Below are 24,342 nucleotides of genomic sequence, written 5' to 3' on the forward strand. Positions count from 1 at the left end.
GAAGGTTCAAGACAATGAGACAGGGCCGGGCGCGGTGGCTCACGCCTGTAATCCCAGCACTTTAGGAGGCGAGGCGGGCAGATCACGAGGTTGGCAGATCACGAGGTCAGGAGTTCAAGACCAGCCTGGCCAACATAGTGAAACGCTGTCTCTACAAAACATACAAAAATTAGCCGGGCATGGTTGTTGAAAGGTCACCATCTAATTTTCGTTCATATGGATGGACCCTGGAGGATTAAAAGTCAAACTATTATACCTGCATCTAAATGGGCAAGCCTGCGGTGTAGTCAGGTTGCAGGTTATCTTGCCCTGGTCTGCTGACTGCAAGAGGCTTTGCCAGGAGCAATAAAAGCAGAGTGTTTCAAGAGATGGCATCTTATCAGCATGTGCCTTGGACCTTTTTTTTTTTTTTTTATGATGGAGTCTCACTCTGTTGCCCAGGCTGGAGTACAGTGGTACCATCTTAGCTCACTGCAGTCTCCACCTCCTGGGTTCAAGTGATTCTCCTGCCTCAGCCTCCTGAATAGCTGGAATTACAGGTGTCCACTGCCATGCATGGCTAATTTTTGTATTTTTAGTTCAGATGGGATTTCACCAGGTTGGCCAGGCTGATCTCGAACTCCTGACCTCAGGTGATCCACCCACCTCGGCCTCTCCAAGTGCTGGGATTACAGGTGTGAGCCACTGCAGCTGATGTTTTTTTGTTTGTTTGTTTGTCTGCTTTCACCTCATTTGCTCAGAGCAAATCCAGCTGGACTGAAGGAGGCTGGGTGGCCACCAGAGCTAAGTCTCCACTCTGCCAGCCTCTCCTCCCCAGATGCTTGTTGGAAGCTGCTGGTCAAGACCAGTAAGCTGATGGCGGTTTGGAGCTGCATGGAAGGACGGGTAGTATTAAGTCTTGGGCTCTGGACCTCGATGGCTGCCCTCTGCCTGCTGACCTAAATGACGAGGGGAGGCGTGTCCACTCAGAGTGGGAGGGCTATACCCATGGGCAGCTGAGGGAGTACGCCACAGGCCAGGCACTCCCCCTCCCACTAGCTCAGCTGTGGCATCGGACTTGCAGCTTCGCTTCGGGCTGTCTTGAGCCATGAAGCTCCTTTTGCTGACTTTGACTGTGCTGCTGCTCTTGTCCCAGCTGACTCCAGGTAAGCTGGTAAACTGGACCTCCTCCAGGAAGGGGCAGGGCTTGGAGACTGAGGCCTGGTCAGGGAATCCCAAGGGCTAGAAGGATGATGGGCTGCACATTGCCACCTGGGACCACGTATAGGAGGCAGGAGGTGCCTTGCCAGCAGCAGGTGCCAGATGATAGATGCCAAAGACCACACCCAGAGCTGTTCTCTCGGCCGCTCCATCCCTTCTCTCCCTGCTCAGCTCCAGGGAGCATGTGGGGGTGGCCTAGTGTGTGAGGAAGAGTGCGAGGGGTGAGCAAGAGAAGCAGGAAAGAGGAGAGGTAGGTATGGCCCTTTTGCATATAGTCCCCAGAATGAACTAAGCTTTGTGAAGATCACAGCCACCTTAATGGGAGAGAAAAGCTCATTTGTACTGTAGCTGTCTCTGTGCCAGACTCTGCGCTGGAAGCTAGGACCACGGAGATAAATGACATGGTGCCAGGGCAGCTAACTGAGGGAGACAAATGGCATTTACAACCCAAGGTGACATGGCTGTGACAGTGGGAAGCCAGGGAGCTGGTCCAGCCCAGTCTAAGGGTCCAGCCCTTAGGTGCAGTCTAAGGATCAGGAGAGTCTTCTTGGAAGGACATCCTGAGTTCTAAAAAGTGAGCTGAAAATAGAAAAGGAAGGAAAAGAGGGGAAAGCAGGCAGGGTGTCCCAGGCAGAGAGGTCATCAGCCTATGCAAAGGTCTGGATGCGGGGGACAGCATGGTAGCGTCGGGGACCTGCACAACATGGAGGGGTGGGTTAGGAGAGAGGCAGGGGTAAAGCTGAGGAAGCATCCAAGGTCCAGGTCTCAGTGGGCCTTGAATGCCAAGTGTGGGACCCATGGGAAGGTTTAAGCAGAGAAGGACCCTGGTCAGACATACCCCACCCACCAAATCCAATATGAGCCACCTATCCGTTCCTGCTCATCTGGCAGAAGTTTCCACCCACCCGGAGTCTGTCAGCTAACCTTTCTACAGAGTCAGATTGTGTGAATTTCCTAAACAAGCTGACCTCAGTCCTTGTGTCTTTCTGAGGCCCTAAAACACCACTCACCTGGAATAGAGAGGAAAGCCCAAACTCCGGGTTAAAACCTGACCCATCATTTTCTGACTGTGACCCCCAAAAAGCTCAGCTGCTCAGAGTATCAATGTCCTCAATTCTCAAACTGCAGTAACAACATCAAGTGTGTGATAATATCAGGTTGAGAGAACAACCTTGAACACACTGAAATTTTGGTCTGCAAAAGAAATATGGCTTCTTTATTCTCCATAACTCACCACACTTTCCCAGGAACTTCAATCCTGACTATGGGAGTTAGTGGTGGGAGGAGCAGGACTACAGAGGTAAATGACATGGTGCGAGGAGGGCAAACTAGGGGAGACAGTTAAATGGCATTTACAACCCAGGGTGACATGGCACATAGGGGCTGCGCCTGAACTCAGCAGTTAAATATTTGTCTTTTCTGGCTTAACATGATTTCTAAGCTAATTCAATCTCTTTTGAATAAGTATTACATCTCTCAGCATGTCTCTTTCTTCTGTCACCCCTTCTCTTTCCTGGGATCGTATCTGGTTTTAAGGAAAATGACTTGATATGACACCAATTAATTAATTGGTTTATTCAGTAAATACAGTTGAATGGATTTCTTGTTTCAAGCACTGTGGTGGGTGCTAGAGGTAGAGCAGTGAACAAAACAGAACAAAACAAGATAAGAAAAATCTCTGTCTTCTTGGAGCTGACATTCTACTGGAGGACCCAAAGAATTTGAAAAATAAAAATGAAACATATTGTACATCAGATGATGAGTACAGTGAGCAGAGTGGGCAGGAAAGGAAACAGTTCTAACACCAGGGGAAGATGAGTTGCCTTTTTTTTTTTTTTTTTTTTTTTTTTTGAGACAGCGTCTCCCTCTGTCACACAGGCTGGAGAATAGTAGTGGCATGGTCTCGGCTCACTGCAACCTCCACCTCCCGGGTTCAAGTGAGTTTCATGCCTCAGCCTCCCAAGTAACTGGGATTACAGGCACACGCCACCATGCCCAGGAAATTTTAGTATTTTTAGTAGAGACAGGGTTTGGCCATGTCACCCAGGCTGGTCTTGAACCCCTGACTTCAAGTAATCTTGCTTGCCTTGGCCCCCCAAAGTGCTGGAATTACAGGCTTGTGCCACCATACCTGATCTTTGCCATTTTTAAGGGGGTGCTCGTGGAATGTCTCACTGTGACCTGAGGGAACATCCGGGGTGAGCCATGTGGATACGCAGGGAAGAACATTCAAGCTGGGGGTAACAGCAAGCGCAAGGGCCCTGGGAACATGAGGAGGTGGGGTCGGGTCCTGTGCTGGACCCTCACTGACTTCTGGTATCACATCCCTCGTTGGATGTGGTCAGTGAGTGTCCTGCTAGCACTTACTACTGGATTTCACAGCTGATGAAATCTCTCAGCAATTTTGGGGTTCCCACTGACTTGACCCTTCATCTCAGCCAGATCTTCCATCAGGTCCCCAGGTTAAGGCTGTTCACACTCTCCCTTACTGCTTCTGCACTGTGGGTGTACACTTGGCAGGTCCCTCACTGGTTTTTCTATCTCAACCAGAGATAAAGGAACTTGAGGAGCTTCTGGATCTATTTTATGCTGCAGAGAGCTGAGAGCAATGTTCGGCCATGTCCCTCAGCCATTTCTAATCCCCCTTCAGTAGCACCATGCTGTGCTGTATCCATGCTGAAGATAAGAATTTCTCTAAGGAGCTACCAGTTTCCCTGAGCTATGCTCTAAGAAGCAAAGAGTAAGTGTCCTCTGCTTTGGCAATTTCTTCCAACCAATCTGGACATTCATAGTAAGAGACCCTCTTGCCCCTACCTTTATCATGTTAATTATCTCTACTTCCCCAGTGTTCAGGTCAAGCAGTAGACTGCGAGTGGACGATGCATGAAAGGCCTTGTCCCTAGCTTGTTGGTGGGTCCACCATCAGGCTGGAAGAGTGAGGCATGGGTTCTAGCAGGACTGTCAGGCCCACTGCTGCTGGTGTAGGAGCTGGATTTAAACTTCCAGCTTCCCTGGAAATTATGAGCAGAGTATTTCCCCTCTACTTCCTGTTGGGTATGGTGGTGACAGAGGTTGAATGGAAGCTACTTTAGCTGGACTCTCAGCCTTAGCCTCCTATAGCTTATGGTGAAATGGAATTGTCTGAACCCTCCAGGTTCACCTAATAATGTATAAAGGAACTCTTTGAAATTTGGGAATCCCTGAACTTCCTTGATCAGTATTGGTCCTTAATGTTGTCTTTCTCTGAACAACCCTTATCTCATTAGAGCTGAGCAACGAGTTTCTTGTTCTGTTGTTCGCCGTTCCCCCAAAGCCCAGAAACTCTGCCCAGTTCTGCTTTTTGACAACCAATGGGTCTCATGATTAAAGGGGACTGAAATAGGCATCACTTTAATATTTTCAAAATATTGTCATACTCACCATTAGGTTAATTGTGGGAATTCAGGAGACCTATGTAAAGCCCAGAAACCCAGCAGAGATAAGATTGAGGTGGGACATGTCACCTGCCCTTCCATTATACCTCCTCAAAGCACCCTGAGTTCTTTATAATTTTCATCATACTCTAGTTAATTAAATATCTGGGTATCTATTTTTTTAATGGCTCTTTCTCCGCTCACTAGACTGGAAGTTCTCTGAGGGTAGGTGTCTCATTCATTTATAGTTTTTTCTCCAGTGTATAGGCATCTCAGTCTATACATGTAAGTATTTCCCTGGCGTAGACATCTGGAAAGGAATTGCTAGGTAAAGACTGTGTACAGTTTTAAAATGCATAAGTTATTGCTCAGTAGCCTCCACAGATGCTAAAAAAAAAAAAAAGTTTATGAGGCCGGGCACGGTGGCTCATGCCTGTAATCACAGCACTTTGGGAGGCCGAGGCAGGTGGATCATGAGGTCAGGAGTTCAAGACCAGCCTAGCCAACATAGTGAAACCTCGTCTCTACTAAAAATACAAAAATTAACCAGGCATGGTGGTGCGTGCCAGTAGTCCCAGGTACTCGGGAGGCTGAGGCAGGAGAATCACTTGAACCCAGGAGGTAGAGGTTGCAGTGAGTCGAGATCGCACCACTGCATTCCAGCTTGGGCAACAGAGTGAGACTTCTAAAAAAAAAAAAAAAAAGGTGTATGAGTGTCATTCCCCTCACTCGCCAATAGTTCCTCTTGACACTCTTAAATTAAGAATTGAGATTTTGTTGTTAAATGGTGGCTTTTTCCTTATTTTTTTGTAAACTAAAACACAGACTTGCAGATACTGAAAACCACATAATACAAGTGTGCAGCTTAATGGAGGTTATAAGTGCACATCCTTGTAACCACCATTCAGGTCAATGAACAGAGCATTGACCGTCACCCCAAAAGCGTCTCCACCTATTCCATCCATCACAATTGTCTCCATCCCCCAAATTAGGCATTCCCCTGACTTTTACAGCCACCAGTTATTTGCATTCCTTTACAGTCTCATTGCTAAGGGTGCATCCCTAGATGCCCTATTTATACTGTTACAATCTGATACCCCTTAAGATTCCTTAAATTTTTTAATTTACTGGTTCATCTTCATCCCTTTCTTATCTTTGCAAGTTATCTATAGTCATTTGATCTATAACTTTCTGCAATATAAATTTTGCTGATTGCATACTCAAGGTAAAATTCAATGTATTCCTCTGACCTCTGCCTTTCCTGCAAATTGGTACCTATATCGAGAGGTTTCATCAGGCTCAAGTTCTCCCATTTTGGCAAAACCTTTGGTGGTGATATGTTCTTTCATTAGGAGGCATGTAATATCTGGTTGTCTGTCTTTTAGGACAATAGGAATCATTGATGCTCAAAGCCTAGATCCATTAATTTTTTGGGCATTACAAAATGATAATATTCTATTAAGTGATATTCACTAGTTAGCTGGAACAGTCATATGAAAAAGATACTCCTCATTGTCTGCTATTCAATTTCTTAGCGGTACAGTTCATATAGAAAAGACAGAATACATGCTTGATGATTTTTCTTCATTTATAAATCTGCAAGATAACGATCTATTGTCCTGTCATCCCCCAATTGTGACATTTTTATATCATTACAAATGCATGGATTTAAATATATTTAATGAATTTGCATTCATTACGATCTTAATCTTACAGAAACTGACATTATCTCATCCGTGGCTGGGGGAGCCTCTTTAATATGATCCCGAGCCTTATTTTACATATCCCTGGTAATCTTTGATAGCTTCCTTGTGATCAAGTCCATCTTACAAAGACCACAAGGCCATACCAGCAGTCTGACAGATCTATTAACTTACCACAGCAAAGGAAACAGCACACACACCAAAGGGCCTGTGGGTGGTTTGTGGAGGTGCAGGAGGAGTCACCAAACGAAGAAACAAATAGGGTTACTGTAGAATTAAGGGAAAAGGCAGATTCAAGTATAATGTAAACGAAGCAGTGTCTGATAGACTTCAAGGCAAGGCAGGGCCACAGGGCAGTGTGTAAAGGAATTAACATCAGGCCTAGACTGAGAAACTGATTCAGGATCCCGTTTCCGTGGAAAGTAGAAAATGAGGAGAGAGGTGGAATTTTATATTCCAGAACCCCTTATCTGACACCCAGCACCTGGCTCTGAAATCAAGGCTGCTTTTCTGTATCGAAAAGGCTCCATTCCTGGGGAAAGAATATAACATTTCTTTCTTGCTGATATGATTTCAAATACAAAGTGTCCGAGAGTTGTGATTAGAGAAAAAAGAGTTTCTCAGCACTTTGTTCTTTTGTTAACAAAGGCAGTTTCACAGGCTTACATTGGCTATCTGGAGTGACAAGATAGTCTAGCTCGTCTTGTGCAGATCCTGCGCCAGGTTTCGAATTAGTTCTAAGTTTTACAGCAGATATCTTTACCCGTCTCCCTTCAAATAAAAACATGCCAATTTGCACATTGTGTAAGAATCTTAAAACAGGATCCTGTACTTCCATTTCACCTCTCCCAGCCTTTGTGCTATTGTCATACATTTCACTTCTATATATGCTATGAACCCCGCAGCCCAATGCTGTTAGTTTATTTTAAACAATTATCTTTTAAAGATATGTCCTGGGAGGCGGAGTTTGCAGTGAGCTGAGATCACGCCACTGTGCTCCAGCCTGGGCAACAGAGTGAAACTCCATCTCAAAAAAATAAAAAAATAAAAATAAATAAATGTTTGAGAACAAAAGTTGTTTATACTTACCACACAGTTAACAGTTCTGACTTTCTTTACTCCTTTATGTGTAGACATCCAGATTTCCCTCTGGCACCATTTTCAGCCCCGAATTCTTTACAGAGCAAAAATATTCTAAAAACAGAGAAATAAAGACTTTTTCAGACATTCAGGCAGAAGGCCTGAATAACTTCCTTTAACATTTCTTGTACTAAAAGCTTTCAGTGATCAATTATCTCTGTTTTCAAATATCTGAAAAAGTCTTTATTTCTCCATTTTTAGAATATTTTTGCTCTGTAAAGAATTCTGGGCTGACTTTTTTCCTTTTATTACTTTAAAGATCTCTACCATCTTCCAGTGTGCACTTTCTGACAATAAGTCTTCTGGGTTTTTTACTCTGTCACCTGTCATTTCTGTGTCGGTTGATTTGTTTTTCTCCTGGTTATGGGTAATATTTTCTTGCTTTTTTTTGTATGCCTGAAAAATATTTTTACACTTTTGGTTTCTGTATTTTGTTGTACTCCTTTAAAGAGTGTTAGATATTTTTCTGGTATGCAGCTAAGTTAGTTGGAATCAGATGAATATTTTCAAGACTGACTTTTAAGATTTGTTAGGATGGGTACAGGGTATTCTTTAGTCTAGGGTGAATTTAGCCCCCACTAATAAAGCAATAGCCTTCTGAGCACCAAATGCTACAAATTTTACAGGGTCTTTCCACTCAGGCAGGTGGAAACACAAGCTATTCCCAGACCTATGCAATGACTGGGAATTGTTCTGCTTACTTCTTTTTATTTTTATTTTTATTTTTTTTTCACTTTAGGTTCTGGGGTACCTGTGCAGGTCATGCAGGGTTGTTGCATAGTTGCATACTATATCCGGCATTTCTCCCCATGTTATCCCTACCCAGCCTTCCCACCCCCCACTCTCCCTCCCCTAGCCCCCTCAACTTCCCCCAGTGTGTGATGCTCCTCTCCCTGAGTCCATGTGTTCTCATCATTCAACACCCGCCTATGAGTGAGAACATGCAGTGTTCAGTTTTTTGTTCTTGTGTCAGTTTGCTGAGAATGATGGTTTCCAGATTCATCCAAGTCCCTACAACGGACACAAACTCATCATTTTTTATGGCTGTATAGTATTCTATGGCGTATATGTGCCACATTTTCTTTGTCCAGTCTATCATTGATGGGCATTTGGGTTAGTTCCAAGTCTTTGCTATTGTAAACAGGGCTGCAATGAACATACGTGTGCATGTGTCTTTATAGTAGAATGATTTATAGTTCTTTGGGTATACACCCAGTAATGGGATTGCTGGGTCAAATGGAATTTCTGTTTCTAGATCCTTGAGAAATCACCACACTGTCTTCCATGATGGTTGAATTAATTTACACTCTCACCAACAGTGTAAGAGTGTTCCTATTTCTCCACATCCTCTCCAGCATCTGTTGTCTCCAGATTTTTTAATGATTGCCATTCTAACTGGCGTGAGATGGTATCTCAATGTGGTTTTGATTTGCATTTCTCTAATGACCAGTGATGATGAGCACTTTTTCATATGTTTGTTGGCCTCATATATGTCTTCTTTTGAAAAGTGTCTGTTCATATCCTTTGACCACTTTTGAATGGGGTTGTTTGTTTTTTTCTTGTATATCTGTTTTAGTTCTTTGTAGATTCTGGACATTAGCCCTTTGTCAGATGGGTAGACTGCAAAAATTTTTTCCCATTCTGTTGGCTGCCTGTTTGCTCTAATGATGGTTTCTTTTGCTGTACAGAAGCTCTGAATTTTAATTAGATCCCATTTGTCTATCTCGGCTTTTGTTGCCATTGCTTTTGGTGTTTTACTCATGAAGTCCTTGCCTATGCCTGTGTCCTGGATGGTTTTGCCTACATTTTCTTCTAGTGTTTTTATGGTGTTAGGTTTTATGTTTAAATCTTTAATCTATCTGGAGTTAATTTTAGTGTAAGGTGACAGAAAGGGGTCTGTTTCTGCTTTCTGCACATTGCTAGCCAGTTTTCCCAAAACCATTTGTTAAACATGGAGTCCTTTCCCCATTGCTTATTTTTGTCAGGTTTATCAAAGATCAGATGGTTGTAGATGTGTGGTGTTGCTTCTGAGGTCTCTGTTCTGTTCCATTGGTCTATATCTCTGTTTACTTCTTTTTGGTGTTTTTGTTTGTTTGTTTGTTTATTCCCAGGCCTTTGGTCGTTTCCTCTCACACATACACAGAAAGGCACTTAAAGACAAGAGGGTGGGCCAGGCATGGTGGTGCATGCTAGCTACTTGGGGAAACTGAGCATCCTAGCTACTTGGGGAAACTGAGGTGGAAGAGTCCCTTGAACTTGGGAGGATGAAGTTGCAGTGAGCTGAAATCATTCCACTGCACTCCAGCCTTGGTGACAGAGCAAGACTCTGTCTCCAGAAAAAGAAAAAAAGAAACACACACACACAGCAAGGCTTTATTCAGCTGATGTACACCAAGATCACTCTCTCAAAGGTGGGGAGCAAAAAAGTGGGGTAAAGGAAAAACAGTGATAGGTAAAAAGGGCCAAAGGCAAGGGAAACAAGGGACCTTCTATCACATCTATTCCCATCCTTTTACAGGCTTTTCAGTCCAGAGCCTACTTCTTAGGACTGACACTGTCTCCCTTTTTTTCTTTCTGCTTTGTGTTAGGCGGCACCCAAAGATGCTGGAATCTTCATGGCAAATGCCGCCACAGATGCTCCAAGAAGGAAAGGGTCTATGTTTACTGCATAAATAGTAAAATGTGCTGCGTGAAGCCCAGGTACCAGCCAAAAGGAAGGTGGTGGCCATTTTAAGTGCTTTGAAGCCGGAAACCATGAAAATGCAGTTGAAGCGACCCAGTGGATTCCCATGCTCTATCAATAAACACGTCTGACTGATTCCTATGTTTGCCTGTTAGTGAACCCCAGCAGCTCTCAGAGTGCCTTTCAGGTGGTTTGCGATGTCAAAACTGTTTTCATAATAATAGTAAGACTTTTTTTTTACTTTTTTAAACTCACTCTTTCACAAGCGTATAGTGGAATTGTCTAGAATCTACATGACATATAATGACATAATTGTTGTGGCAGCTAATGAAAGATGTGCTAATGTGCTCTTGTGTGGAATTTTTTTAAGTAGAAGGCTTAAGGTATAAGTATGTTCATTTTCACAGATTCATGTAATTTGTTATCAGTAATTCTACTGAGAACTCTTACAAACTATCTTTGGTTATATTATTAACTGTAATTATTAATCTCTATGCCTTTATAATCATCTAATAAGTCATTACTTGAAAATCCCACAACTTACCTTGTGCCACAAGAAATAAGAACACTTTGTCATCTTGGTTTGCAGAGGTATTTTGTTCTAATTTTTTATTTTTTATAGAGATAGGGTCTTGCTCTGTTACTGTTACATATAAAATTTTTCTTTTTGGTGCTGCAAAGAAAAATTAGTACTGGGACAAAGGATCTCTCAGCAAAGCAATTTTTTTTACTTCCTGCAGGAAGGGTACTCCCATTAGCAATCTTGTCATGAGAGTACAACGAACAGAGGAAAGCAGACATATTTATTTCCTATGCATTTGGGGTTGTCCTTACTGGGGTGGCCAGACCTCACAATCTAAACTAAAACCCGATTGGCTAATAACTTGAAACTTTTCTAAACAGGTAAAAGCAATGGAGAGCAAAAAGAGGAAGTCCAAATAAGGAAGAGGCATAGGCTGCAAGCTGGGACATGCCTGTGAGCATGTCCAGCACAGATATCATGGTTAAAGTACAAGGACAATTGCTAGAAGCCCTATCCTATGTAGCTGTTAGACATGCTTACAGGCTAAAAGGACATGTCTTACAGGCATGTCTAACAGCTAAATAAGATAGTGCTTCTAGCAAAAAAGCAAGAAGGCTTTCGAAGACAGTGTTTAAAACAAACTATTATTTCTAACATTCATGAATTTTTCTTAAACAAGAAAGGAAACTTTGAAGAGGAACTTTTCTACTTCCCACAGTTACCCAGCCTGGATTTGAACTCCTGGCCTGCCTCAGCCTCCCAAAGTGCTAGGAATACAGGAATGAGCCACCACTCCCATGGGGCCTTGGAGAGGTATATTAACAACAGTCCTAACTGTCTAACAGAAGAAAGGACATGCTCTCCCCGAGGGAAAAAATAACACCTATTTTAGTCTCTATAGTTCTCTTAAATACAATTGCTGGCATATATACAATTTTAAAAAATATATAAGACGTGCACAGAAGCAGGAAAATATGACCCATAATCAAGAAGAAAAATAATCAAATAGAAGCAGACCCAAAGATGCTGATATGGTTTGGATCTGTGTCCCGCCCAAATCTCAGGTTGAATTGTAATCCCTAGTGTTGGAGGTGGAGCCTGGTGGGAGATGACTGGATTATGGAGTTGGATACTTCATGAATGGTTCAGCACCATCCCTTTGGTACTGTTCTTGAGATAGAGTTCTCACAAGATCTGGTTGTTTAAAAGTATGTGGCACCACCTCGCTCTTCTCCTCCCCCTGCTCTGGCCATGTAAGACAAGCCTGTTCTCCTTCACCTTCTGCCATGATTAAAAGTTCCTGAGGCCTCCTCAGAAGCCTTTATGCTCCCTGTACAGCCTGCAAAACCATGAGCTAATTAAACCTCTTTTCTTTATAAATTACCTGGTCTGACAGACGAGTAGTTGTTGGAATTAACAGACAACTTTGAAATAACTATTATAAATATGTTAAAGAAATTAGAAGAAAAGATTGAAAAGAAAATGAATGAAAGGATGAAGAATTTAAACAAATACACAGAAAAATTGTGTATTGTTTTCCATTGCTGCATTTCAAAACCACTCCAGAACTTAGTAGACCAAAATAACAACTATTTGTTATTTTTCACAATTCTGTGCATTGATTAAGTGGTTCTTCTGATATTCTCACATGAGGTCATTCATGTTACTACATCTCTCTTCACATAACCTCTCTACCTCAAAGAAGTTGACCTTGGCTTCTTCCATCATGATGGGGTCCAAAAGCCTCCCAATGTGCTAGGAATACATGAATGAGCCAACACTCCCGGCCCTGCAAAGGTATGTTAGCAAAAGTCCTAACTGCCTAACGGAAGAAAGACATGCTCTCCCTTAGGGAAAAAGTAACACCTATTTTAGTCTCTATAGTTCTCTTTAATACAATTTCTGACATATATGGGTAAACCTCAACATGTGGCATTTCTCAACTTTCTGCTTGTATTACATTTGCTGAAGTTCCAAGTCATGTGCCAGTCACTGTGAAAGAGGACTACATAAGGGCATGAATACTAAGAGGCTGATTCACTGCATGATGGAAACTCTAAGAATAAATTGGGCCTTCTAAACTGAGACATACTAAAATTAAGAATTTATTGGATGATAAGCCAGGCATGGTGACACATGACTGTAGTCCCAGCTACTTGGTAGGCTGAGGCAGGAGGATCACTTACGCCCAGGAGTTTCAGTCTGTAGTATGCTATGATCATGCCTGTGAATAGCTACATGTGAATAGCAACATAGCGAGACCCCACCTCTTAAAAAAAAACAACAATGTGTTGGATGGGTTTAACAGCAGAAGACAGGGTATTGTAGAAGAATGAATCAGTGAACTCAGAGATAGATCAATAGAAAATACACAAACTAAAGCACAGAGAGAAAAAAATGCAAGCATATCAGAGCATGAGAGACTTGTCGGACAACATCAAATGATCTAACATATATATAATTAGGTCCCAGAAGAAGAGATGGGAGACCAGGCACAGTGGCTCACGTTTGTAATCTCAGCACTTTGGAAGGCTGAAGTGGGAGGATCATATGAGTCTAAGAGTTCAAGACCAGCCTGGACATCATAATGAGACCCCATCTCTATTTTTCTTTTTTTTTTTTTTTTGAGATGGGCGTCTCACCATGTTGGTTGTGAACTCCTGGGCTCAAGCAATCGGCCTGCCTCACCCTCCTAAAATGGTGAGGTTACAGGATTGAGCCACCAAGCCCGACCCCACCCATCTCTATTTTTAAAAGTAAATTTAAAGTTGGGAATGAGGAAGAATAAATATTTTTAAGAGATAACAGCTGAAAATTTTCCAAAATTGTTGAAAGACATCAATCCATAAGAAGTTTAGTGAACTCCAAAGCAGTATAGACACAAAGAAAATCAAACCTGCAGGGCACGGTGGCTCATGTCTGTAATCCCAGCACTTAGGGAAGCTGAGGTAGGCAAATCGTCTGAGGTCAGGAGTTCAAGACCAGTCTGGCCAATGTAGTGAAACCCCATCTCTACTAATAATACAAAAATTAGCTCAGCATGGTGGCACACACCTGTAAGCCCAGCTACTCAGGAGGCTGAGGCAGGAGAATCGCTTGAACCTGGGAGGCAGAGGTTGCAGTGAACCAAGATCCTGCTACTGCACTCCAGCCTGGACAGCAGAATGAAACTGTATCAAGAAGAAAAAAGAACAAAAAGGAAAGAAAATGAAACCTGAACATGTTATAGTCAAACTGCTAACAAAAGAAAAAGTACTTCTCAGTACCTATAAATATTTCATACAAAACACGTTCAAGAATTTATGGAAAAAGATAGAAAATCTTATTGAAATACAATAGAGGAAGCCTAAATTAATTGAGAAACATACCATGCTTAGGAATTAGAAGGCTCAATATCTTAAAGATGTCAACTCAATACTAATTATTCCCTAGATTCTATAAAATTCCAACAAGATTTTTTCATAACTTGTTCAAAATTGTGTATATGTAAACAAATACTTTGTTAGGGACACAAACATATATAATAAAACTCAATAAAAGCTAAAGCGCATGAGATTTCCTTCCAAGTTACATCTAAAGTGTTTACTGTATTTGAAAATGAATATTCATATATAAACAAGAAATCCAAATGCTATGTTCCAAAGGTGTTACGCTTATTGGACATGCTGGTTTACGATGTAATTATGAAATCATTGAACACACACGAGTTCACGGTGCCACAAGTGACTCTGAAGTAGGTATTTGGCAATTCGTCCTTCCAAAGGGTGAAGCTAAGGCTGGATACTGAGACCAAAGTCAAAACTGAGTTTGTTCCTACAGTGTGAGCTCCGTACAGATAGGGATTTATCCGTTTTGCGCACTGCTGAGTCCTCTATACTTAGAATAATGTCTGGCACATAGAAGGTATTCAATAAATGTAAGTAGAATTAATGAAAAACAAAAAAGTGCTGATGCTAGCAGCGCGTAGGTGAAAATCATCAACTTAATACAGTTGGGACAACGATGGAAATCATTAGGCATCCCAAATCAGAGAAACCTTAGTTTCGGCCAGGGGCTCCCTGGACTTAAGCCAGTCTACTGCGGGTTCAAATTAGGAGGAAAAGGAGCAAAATTAATGAACATGTACAAAATGTTGGAGTTATATCATTGAAAACTGTGTCTTGGCCGGGTGCAGTGGCTCACGCCTATAATCCCAGCACTTTGGGAGGCTGAGGGGGGCGGATCACTTGACCCCAGGAGTTTCGGACCAGCATAACCAACATGGTGAAACCCCGCCTCTAGTAAAAAAAAAAAAAAGGAAAAAAAATTAGCCCGGCGTGATGGCTCATGCCTTTAATCTCAGCTACTCAGGAGGCTGAGGCACGAGAATCGCTTGAACCCGGGAGGCAGAGGTTGCAGTGACCGAGACCACGCCGCAGATATCCTATCTCAAAAAAACAAAAACTCCCCAGCCAATTCCCAAAATAACCGCTAGAGGAGAGTATCTCCCCTTGAGAATCATTGATCTAACCATTAGAGAGTCCTGAAAAAACAGTGCGTCTCATTGGATCTTCAAAGTTTTTTTGTTTTTTTTTTTTTCAAGGAATCCAGATGGGAATTTATTTTATTATTATTTGTATTATTATTATTGTTATACTTTAAGTTCTGGGGTACATGTTCAGAACGTCCAGGTTTGTTACATAGGTATACACATCAAACCATGAGACAAATGGAGCTGCATCATAAGCACAGACAATTTACCCAGACTCAACTACATGTGCTCAGAACAAAAGAGAAATTTAAAGAAAACAAGATTTGGGGTGGGTTTTTTCTTTTTTTCTTACTTTTTAAATCAACTTGGTTTTGCCTTTCTAAAACATCACGTAAATGGAATTACTCAGCATCTATTTCTTTGTGTCTCTCTTGTTTCACTTAACATAATGTTTTTGAAATTAATTCATAGTGTGTGTATTGGTAAATTATTGCTATTTATTGAGTAGCATATTGTATGGATATAACTCAATTTATCCATTTATCTGTTGAAGATTTGGGCTGTTTCCATTTATGGGTTATTACAAGCAACGCTGCTACAAACAAGGATAGGGAAGTCTTTTGTCTATTAACAAATTAAATGACATATGTATATTTAATGTTTCTATTTGTTTGTTTGTTTGAGAAGGAGTCTCACTCTGTCGTCCAAGATGGAGTACAGTGGCCCATCTTGGCTGACTGCAAACTCTGCCTCCCAAGTTCAAGTGATTCTCCTGCCTCAGCCTCCCGAGTAGCTAGGATTACAGGCAGGCGCACCACACCAGCTAATTTTTGTGTTTTTAGTAGAGGCAGGTTTTGGCTATGTTGCCCAGGCTGGTCTTGAACTCCAGACCTCAAGTGATCCACCTGCCTCGGCCTCCCAAAGTGCAGGGATTACAGAAGTGAGCCACCATTCCCAGCCTATTCTGGGTATTTCTGTACAGTGAAAACACTAATGATTTTAGTTTTCTTATTTGTGTTTCTCTGTTAACATGTTTTCCAATGAACATGTATTACTTTTACAATTAGAAAAAATATTATTTTGTCGGCCAGGCACGGTGGCTCAAGCCTGTAATCCCAGCACTTTGGGAGGCTGAGGCGGGCAAATCACGAGGTCAAGAGATCGAGACCATCCTGGCCAACATGGTGAAACCCCGTCTCTACTAAAAATACAAAAATTAGCTGGGTGTGGTGGCGTGCCCCTGTAGTCCCAGCTACTTGGGAGGCTGAGGCAGGAGAATTGCTTGAACCCGGGAGGCGAAGTTTGCAGTGAGCCGAGATTGCGCCATTGCACTCCAGCCTGGTGCCTGGCAACAGAGTGAAACTCTGTCTCAAAAAAAAAAAAAAGAAAAGAAAAGAAAAAATATTATTTTAAAGATACAAATAAGAATGACTCTGGGCCGGGCGCAGTGGCTCACGCCTGTAATCCCAGCACTTTGGGAGGCCGAGGCGGGTGGATCACGAGGTCAAGAGATCGAGACCATCCTGGTCAACATGGTGAAACCCCGTCTCTACTAAAAATACAAAAAATTAGCTGGGCATGGTGGCGCGCGCCTGTAATCCCAGCTACTCAGGAGGCTGAGGCAGGAGAATTGCCTGAACCCAGGAGGCGGAGGTTGCGGTGAGCCGAGATCGCGCCATTGCACTCCAGCCTGGGTAACAAGAGCGAAACTCCGTCTCAAAAAAAAAAAAAAGAAGAAGAATGACTCTGGAGCCTGGCACAGTGGCTCATGGCTGTAATCCCAACACTTTGGGAGGCCAAACAAGGCAGGATGATTGCTTGAGGCCAGGAGTTCAAGACCAGCCTGTGCAACATAGCAAGACCTCGTGTCTACAAAAAATACAAAAATTAGCCAGGCATGGTGGTTCATGCCCACAGTCCCAGCTACTGGGAAGGCTGAGGTGGGAGGACTGCTTGAGTCCAGGAGTTCAAAGCTGCAGTCCGTGATTGCACCACTGCATTCCAGCCTGGGCAACAGAGCAAGACTGTCTCCAAAAAAAAGACTGACTCTGGGAGACAAAATCAGGCAGAGGATCAGGGTAGAGTTCCAGCTTCACCACTTCCTAGGTGTATGATGTGGGCAACTTTCTTAGTTGCCTGATAGAGCCTTAGTTACCTTACAGAAAAGGCAGAGATAGGCCAGCTGCAGCAGCTCACACCTGTGATCCCAGTACCTTGGGAGGCCAAGGCAGGAGGATCACTTAAGTAAAGAAGTTCAAGACCAGCCTGGGAAATATAGCAAGACCCCATCTTTTTTTTTTAGCAAGACCCGTCTTTTTTTTTTAGCAAGACCCCATCTCTACAATATATATATGGCAGGTATGGTGGCACACACCTGTAGTCCTAGCTCCTCAGAGGCTGAGGTGGATCACTTGAGCCCAGCAGTGTGAGGCCTTGTGTTAAAAAAGAAAGGGGAGAGAGAGAGAGAGAGAGAGAGAGAGAGAGAGAGAGAGAGAGAGACAAAGAAGAAGGAGGAGGAGGAGGAGAAACAACAACTGGCTGGGCGTGGTGCTCACGCCTGTAATCCCAGCACTTTGGGAGGCCAAGCTGGACAGATCACAAGGTCAGGAGTTTGAGACCAGCCTGACCAACATGGTGAAACCCCGTTTCTACTAAAAATACAAAAATTAGCTGGGCATGGTGGTGCATGCCTATAATCCCAGCTACTCAGGAGGCTGAGGCAGGAGAATCACTTGAACCCAGGAGGCAGAGGTTGCAGTGAGCCGAGATCACACCATTGCACTCCAGCCTGGGCAACAGAGAAAGACTCCATCTCAAATATATATATATATGTGTGTGTATATATGTATATATATATGTGTGTGTATATGATGTATATGTGTGTATATATATACACATACAACTGTGGGAATTCAGTGAGGTGATACAGATAAAGCAATTGGTATTTTCTTTTTTTTTTTTTGAGACAGAGTCTCCTCGGTTGCCCAGGCTGGAGTGCAGTGGCGCTATCTCTGCTCACTGCAATCTCTTCCTCCCAGGTTCAAGCAATTCTCTGCCTCAGCCTCCTGAGTAGCTGAGATTAAAGTTGCCCACCACCACGCCCAGCTAATTTTTTTTTTTGTATTTTTAGTAGAGCCAGAGTTTCACCATCTTAACCAGGCTGGTCTTGAACTCCTGACCTTGTGATCCACCCACCTTAGTCTCCCAAAGTGCTGGGATTACAGGTGTGAGCCACCGTGCCCAGCCAAGCAATTGGTACTTTCTACGGGGTACTTATATATCATCATCTCAACCTTTCAATGCTTCCTTGAGTAGAGCCCGTTTTCCGAAAAAGCACTTCTGAGCACCTATCCAGGTAGCTTCCTTCTCTAGCATCCCAGAACCACCGGGCTCACCTTACACGTCTCCAGCATCAGGGGGTTCCCTTCCTCCCAAAACTGTCCCATCACACTGTCCTGTCCTAGCAGTGTGTGGCTCCACTCCTTGACATGTCACTTGGGAACTCTCTGGCCTTGGACAAGTCACTTTCCCTCTCAGCTTGTGGGCCTCACCTGTGAGGTATTTTGGAGAATCTTCCACCCTAAAATTGGCTGGTCTCTTTGGCTTGTTGGGAGTATCCTAATGACTTAGGAAGTTGGATGTATGCTCAGGTGAGGGTCTGTTTGAACACTGGGAGGAAAAGGGCAGTTCGTGCGTGAGGCTTAATTTTCAGAAAACGATCTAGTCTGTTGGTCTTGGCTCCAGCCCTAAGTCATTAGGATACCATACCGAGGAGCACAGGAGAACCCTTTCACTCTCAGTAGGGCCTGCCTCTCAAGCCAGATGCACCATCTCATTCCGAATTCCAGGAGCTTAACATTGACGCTGCTATTATTCACTATCAACTCACATTATTAACTCTTGTCATTATTAACTCGACCTTTCTGTTTGCATTGCTTCTATAAAGTGCTCATCTCCTGATAGTATAATTATCCCCATTGTATGGTTGAGGAGACTTTCAGAGGTTGAGTAATTTTTCAGGAGTTGGACAGAGAGAAAGTGATGTGGCCAGGACCAGAACCATTTACAATGGTCATTAGCGCCCGCTCTCCTCAGGTCCCTCACCTCCCTCCACGGACCATTTCTCCCACATCCTAGACCTGTCCGCCACCCCTGGGGGGAGAGGAGCACAGGCAAGCAAACAGAAAGAAGAGACAACTGGCAGCCTGTGTTTTATTGGACAGCAAGAACCAGCTACTCACATTCAGGCCTGGGGACCGGTGGAGGTTTCAATGCATAGGAGAGACAGCACAGGGAAGCATCTGGGCACAGGTGCATGTAAGTTTCTTGCCTTGTGCAGTAAGTCCGGCAGGCCCCTTGGCCCTTCCAGCACCGTTTTGAATTCACTTCTCCCTAAGCAGAGGAAGACCACAGGTCACAGAGCAGCCTAGGGGTCACAGCTTAGACTGTTGGTCACAAGTTACACCACAGATGCACTAACACTGGTCACAAGTTAGCCCTCTGGTCATTTGTTAACTCACTAGTCATAGATGAGAGTACTGATTACAATTTAAATTAGACCTAGTAAATTAGGTCACAGGTTAGACCATTAGTTACAAATTAGAGACTAAGGCTGGGCACGGTGGCTCACGCCTGTAATCCCAGCACTTTGGGAGGCCGAGGCAGGTAGATCGCCTGAAGCCAGGAGTTTTGAGATCAGCCTGACCAACATGGTGAAATCCTGTCTCTACTAAAAATACAAAAATTAGCTGGGCATGGTGGCATGTGCCTTGAGTCTCAGCTACTTGGGAGGCTGAGGCAGGAGAATCGCTTGAACCCAGGAGGTGGAGGTTGCAGTGAGCTGAGATTGCACCACTGCACTCCAGCCTGAGCAACAGAGTGGGAATCCATCTCAAAAAAAAAAAAAAAAATAGAGATGAATTTCTTGTCCAGGTAAAACCACACACCAGGTACACATTAGCAGTTTTCATAACAATGCTGTATGATTATAGTTAGTCTTATTACAACCCCTGCTATACAGGTAAGGAAACTGAGGCTCAGCGAGGTTAATGACCTTATCCAGCTGGGCACAGTGGCTCGCACCCCCCACTTAGTGCTAGCTCTTCTGAGCTGCTTGCTCTCTGCTTGTCTGAGACTGTATGTCTAGAAATGTCATTTAGCAGTCAAGCTTGTCTACATGGTCCCCTCACTTGTCTCCCCTCACTTCCCACATCTGCTCTAATTGGCCATCACAGTACCCTCATCATTTGCAACATGACAGTTACCACAGAATCTATGTCTTGTATTTATTTGCTTGTTTTTTAACTGTCTTTCTTGACGCTGGAAGCTGCTTGAGGGCATGGACCATGACCATATTGCTCAAGGTAACTTCCAGTGCAGTGGCGCAATCTCAGCTCACTGCAGCCTCCGCCTCCCGGGTTCAAGCAATTCTCCTGCTTCAGTCCCCCAAGTGGCTGGGACCACAGGTGCCTGCCACCACGCCCAGCTAATGTTATGATTTTTTGTAGAGATGAGATCTCCCTATGTTGCCCAGGTTAGTCTCGAAGTCCTGGGCTCAAGCAATCCTCCCACCTTGGCTTCCCAAGGTGCTAGGATTACAGGTATGAACCACCACACCCAGCCAAGAAATACTCTTAACACACCACCATATTTGAACTTCCCAATCACCCCAAGATCCAGAAGCAGTTTCTTTCTCCTGCATGATCTGCACTCTCTTCCTCGTATCTTGATTCTATCTCCCACCCATTTCCTTTGTGTTCCCTCCCCAGCCACACCACCCTCCTTGCTGTTCAAACACATCCATCACCCTGCCTTGAGGCCTCGGCCCTTGCTGCTCCTTCTGTCTGGAACAACCTTCTCTCATATTTTCACCTTATTCAGACCTCTGTTCAAACCCACTTTATATCAAATAAGATGCTGGAATTTACTTCAAAATAATTCACAGGGGAGGAGGAGGAAGTAAATAACAAAATAGGATTCGTTCAAGCTGGTAATTGTTGAGGTTGGGTGATGGGTAATAGAGGTTCTTTATACTATTTATTTATTATTTCTGGTTGAAATTTTCCTAAATACCGAAATTTCTGGCTGGGCTCATGCCTATAATCCCAGCACTTTGGGAAGCCAAAGCTGGAGGATTGCTTGAGGCCAAGAGTTTGAGACCAGCCTGGGCAACATAGTGAGACCCCATCTCTACAAAAAATTTAAAAGTCAAATAAAGAAATCTCTTTTAAAAACTCATGCTGTTACATTAGTCTCTATTTCTGCATAAGTTTAAATTTTCCCATAATAAGAATGTTTAAAACTCACCTTGTTTATTTATATTATTCTCCCTACTTTCATGTATATGTGAAATTTTCCAAAATAAAAAGTTTTTAAAAAGAAAAAAATCCAGGCCAGCTGTGGTGGCTCACGTCTGTAATTCTGGCACTTTGGGAAGCCAAGGCAGGTGAATCAGCCGAGGCCAGGTGTTTGAGACCAGCCTGACCAACATGGCAAAACCCTGTCTCTACTAAAAATACAAAAATTAGCCAGGCATGGTGGCACATGCCTGTAAAACCAGCTACCTGGGAGGCTGAGGCAGGAGAATCACTTGAACCTGAAAGGCGGAGGTTGCAGAAAGCCAAAATCACACCATTGTACTCCAGTCTGGGCAACAAGAATGAAACGCCGTCTCAAAAAAAAAAGGAAAAAATTTTATCAGAGGCCTCCCCTGTCCATCCTCATCAGCCTTCCCATCACCGCCCCATCCAAACACTCGCCACTGTAACCCCTTTCCTTGGCTTTCCTCTTCTTAGCACTTATCACCACCTGACATATGTTTATCTGTTTATTTTCTACCCCAACCAACTAAAATGTCAGCTGCACGAAAGCAAGGACCTTGTTTTCTTTCACTGCTAGATGTCTGTCACTGTTATGATTTCACAACAATCATAACATAAATGCATATTTATTAAGAGAATCCCATTTTGTAGATTAGGAAACTGAGGCTGATTTAGCAACTTGCTCTAAGTTGCTCAGCAGGTCGGTGGTGGGGCCAGAACTTAAATGCAGGCCCAGGCCCCTCTGTCCTCCAGGACCTGAGAGTCTGGTCCTCTTTCACACACATGCGCGTGCACATGCACACACATGCACACTAAGTGGGTACCCGGTGGCGCATGACCCAGGACCAGGAGAGCCGCAAGGAGCAGAAGCAGCTGTGTCATGGCCACGGAGCTCCTGGGGAGGCTGCTGGAGAGAACGCAGGAGGAGGGAGCCGAGATGCTGAGCCTCTCTGCTTCCAGCCCAGCCTTTATTGAGCTGCAGATGACGGCAGTGCTGTGGGCAGCAGACCTAAGTGGGAGTATGAGGCCATGTGGTCCCCAGGCTGCTTGGGACCTCAGCCAGCTATGTGGGAACTGGTCAGCCACACCCTCCGGAGCCTGCTGAGCTCTGAAGCTGGGGGCAGAATTTTCTGAGGCAGTGTCTAGGGTCAGAAACTAGACATCTTCCCCACCTAAGAGAGTGGAAAAAACCTTGACTTAAGAGACCTAATTCAATCCCAGCATCTCCCCCTAACTGCTGTGAGACATCAGACAAGTCACTTAACCTCTCTGAGCCTCAGGCTGTTGTCTATGAAATGATGACAAGCCCTTGCGAGGCCAAGTGACCAGCATGTATGCAGGCCTACTCTAAAATGGGAAAAATAGGCCGGGTGCAGTGGCTCATGCCTGTAATTCCAGCACTTTGGGAGGCTGAGGTGGGTGGATCAGGAATTGAAAACCAGCCTGGCCAACATGGTGAAACCCTGTCTCTACTAAAAATGCAAAAAATTAGCTGGGCGTGGTGGCATGCGCCTGTAGTCCCAGCTGCTCGGGAAGCTGAGGCAGGAGAACTGCTTGAACCTAGGAGGCGGTGGTTGCAGTGAGCTGAGATCGCACCACTGCACTCCAGCCTGGGCAACAGAGCAAGACTCCGTCTCAAAAAAAAAAAAAAAAAAGGGAAGAGTAATAGTACCCATGTCATAGAGAGTAACAGCTATGTATCTCACTTAGGGGATTAAATGAAATAATACAGTGGTTCTTAAAGTGTGGTTCCCAGACCAGACCTGGGACTTGTTAGAAATATCAGTTCTGTAGCCCTACCCGGAAACTACTGAATCCGAAGCCCTGAAGGATCCCAGCAAAATGTGGCTTAACAAGCCCTCCAGGTGATTCTAACACACTGCCAAAGTTTGAGAACCCCTGAGATAATATTCATCTAGAGCTTAGAACAGTGTCTGGTACACAGGATCTAAGTTGCATCATGAAAGATGAGTAGGGTAAAAGGTATCCCAGGCAGAAGGAACAGAATGTGCCTAAAAGAGTGGGATGTGAGCCAAGCAAGGGCTTTCCTGGGAGGAGAGGTTGAAAGGATTCTCCAGAGAATATAATGGGGCTTGAACTCCAAGTTCAGACTTCTGTATTGTAGACAACCAAAAGTTTTTTAGCAAGAGTGTGAGCTGTTCAAATTACGGTTTTAAATAAAGAAACCGAAAACCAAAGTCAATTGGAAAACCAATTGACTTGCCTAAAGTCACACAGCAATTGGGCTGTAGAGATGGAACTAAAAGCCAAGTCACCTCACTCCCAGACAATGAAGGGTGCTGCAACACTCATGGCCCATCTTGCAAGCTAGAAAGGTAAGCTTAGAGGGCCAAGCCACGGAAGGAAGCCAGCCATGAGGGGGCTCTGCATCAGTTCCAGGACTCGTTGCGGCTGAGCCAGTCTGTCCAGCTGCTGTGAGAGTTATTCCAAGCTGGACACCTGAACCCCCTCAGCCATGACAATGAGCCCCACCCACAGGTGCAGCCTGGTCTCCATGCGCTCCACACATGTACACACCCCAATTTCTCAAGACCTAAAGGGAGGCACCTCAGTCAAAGAGTCTGGATCCTGGCCCCTTGGATGACCAACGTCACCAGCACTCTCTTTGCTCCTCCATACCTGGGAGTTGTTTTTTTTTTTTTTTTAGCCATGAGTGATAGAAACAGTAGGCTGAAGCTGGGCGCAGTGGCTCACGTCTGTAATCCCAGCACTTTGGGAAGTTGAGGTGAGTGGATCACCTGAGGTCAGGAGTTCAAGACCAGCCTGACCAACATAGAGAATCCCTGTCTTTACTAAAAATACAAAATTAGCCAGGCATGGTGGCGGGTGCCTGTAATCCCAGTTACTGGGGAGGCTGAGGCAGGAGAA

The 24,342-nt window shown here is 44.0% G+C and overlaps 2 protein-coding genes across 2 annotated transcripts; one reads left to right on the forward strand and one right to left on the reverse strand.

The window, feature by feature from the left end:
- Positions 1–1,022: 1,022 nt before the first annotated feature.
- DEFB123 (defensin beta 123) lies at positions 1,023–10,274 on the forward strand. Its single transcript, XM_012454985.2, has 2 exons — positions 1,023–1,145; positions 10,045–10,274. The coding sequence occupies exons 1-2, from the start codon at positions 1,088–1,090 to the stop codon at positions 10,188–10,190; spliced, it is 204 nt and encodes a 67-aa protein (XP_012310408.2). The 5' UTR covers positions 1,023–1,087; the 3' UTR covers positions 10,191–10,274.
- A 9,092-nt stretch (positions 10,275–19,366) lies between these two features.
- On the reverse strand, positions 19,367–22,335 carry DEFB124 (defensin beta 124). Its single transcript, XM_021665873.1, is given in 3 exon segments — positions 19,367–19,510; positions 19,512–19,525; positions 22,278–22,335. Coding segments are annotated over 3 exon segments (216 nt in total).
- Positions 22,336–24,342: the final 2,007 nt, after the last annotated feature.

The sequence above is a fragment of the Aotus nancymaae genome, unplaced genomic scaffold (assembly GCF_030222135.1).
Source record: "Aotus nancymaae isolate 86718 unplaced genomic scaffold, 86718_ANA_hifiasm-v0.15.2.pri h1tg000029l, whole genome shotgun sequence".
In the NCBI taxonomy this organism is placed as follows: Eukaryota; Metazoa; Chordata; class Mammalia; order Primates; family Aotidae; genus Aotus; species Aotus nancymaae.

What these genes read in the sequence shown, in the direction of transcription:
- DEFB123 (XM_012454985.2), top strand. Translation starts at nt 1,088, where the DNA reads ATGAAGCTCCTTTTGCTGACTTTGACTGTGCTGCTGCTCTTGTCCCAG. An exon ending in CTTGTCCCAGCTGACTCCAG is followed by an intron (nt 1,146 to 10,044) that starts GTAAGCTGGTAA and finishes GCTTTGTGTTAG; the next exon opens with GCGGCACCCAAAGATGCTGG.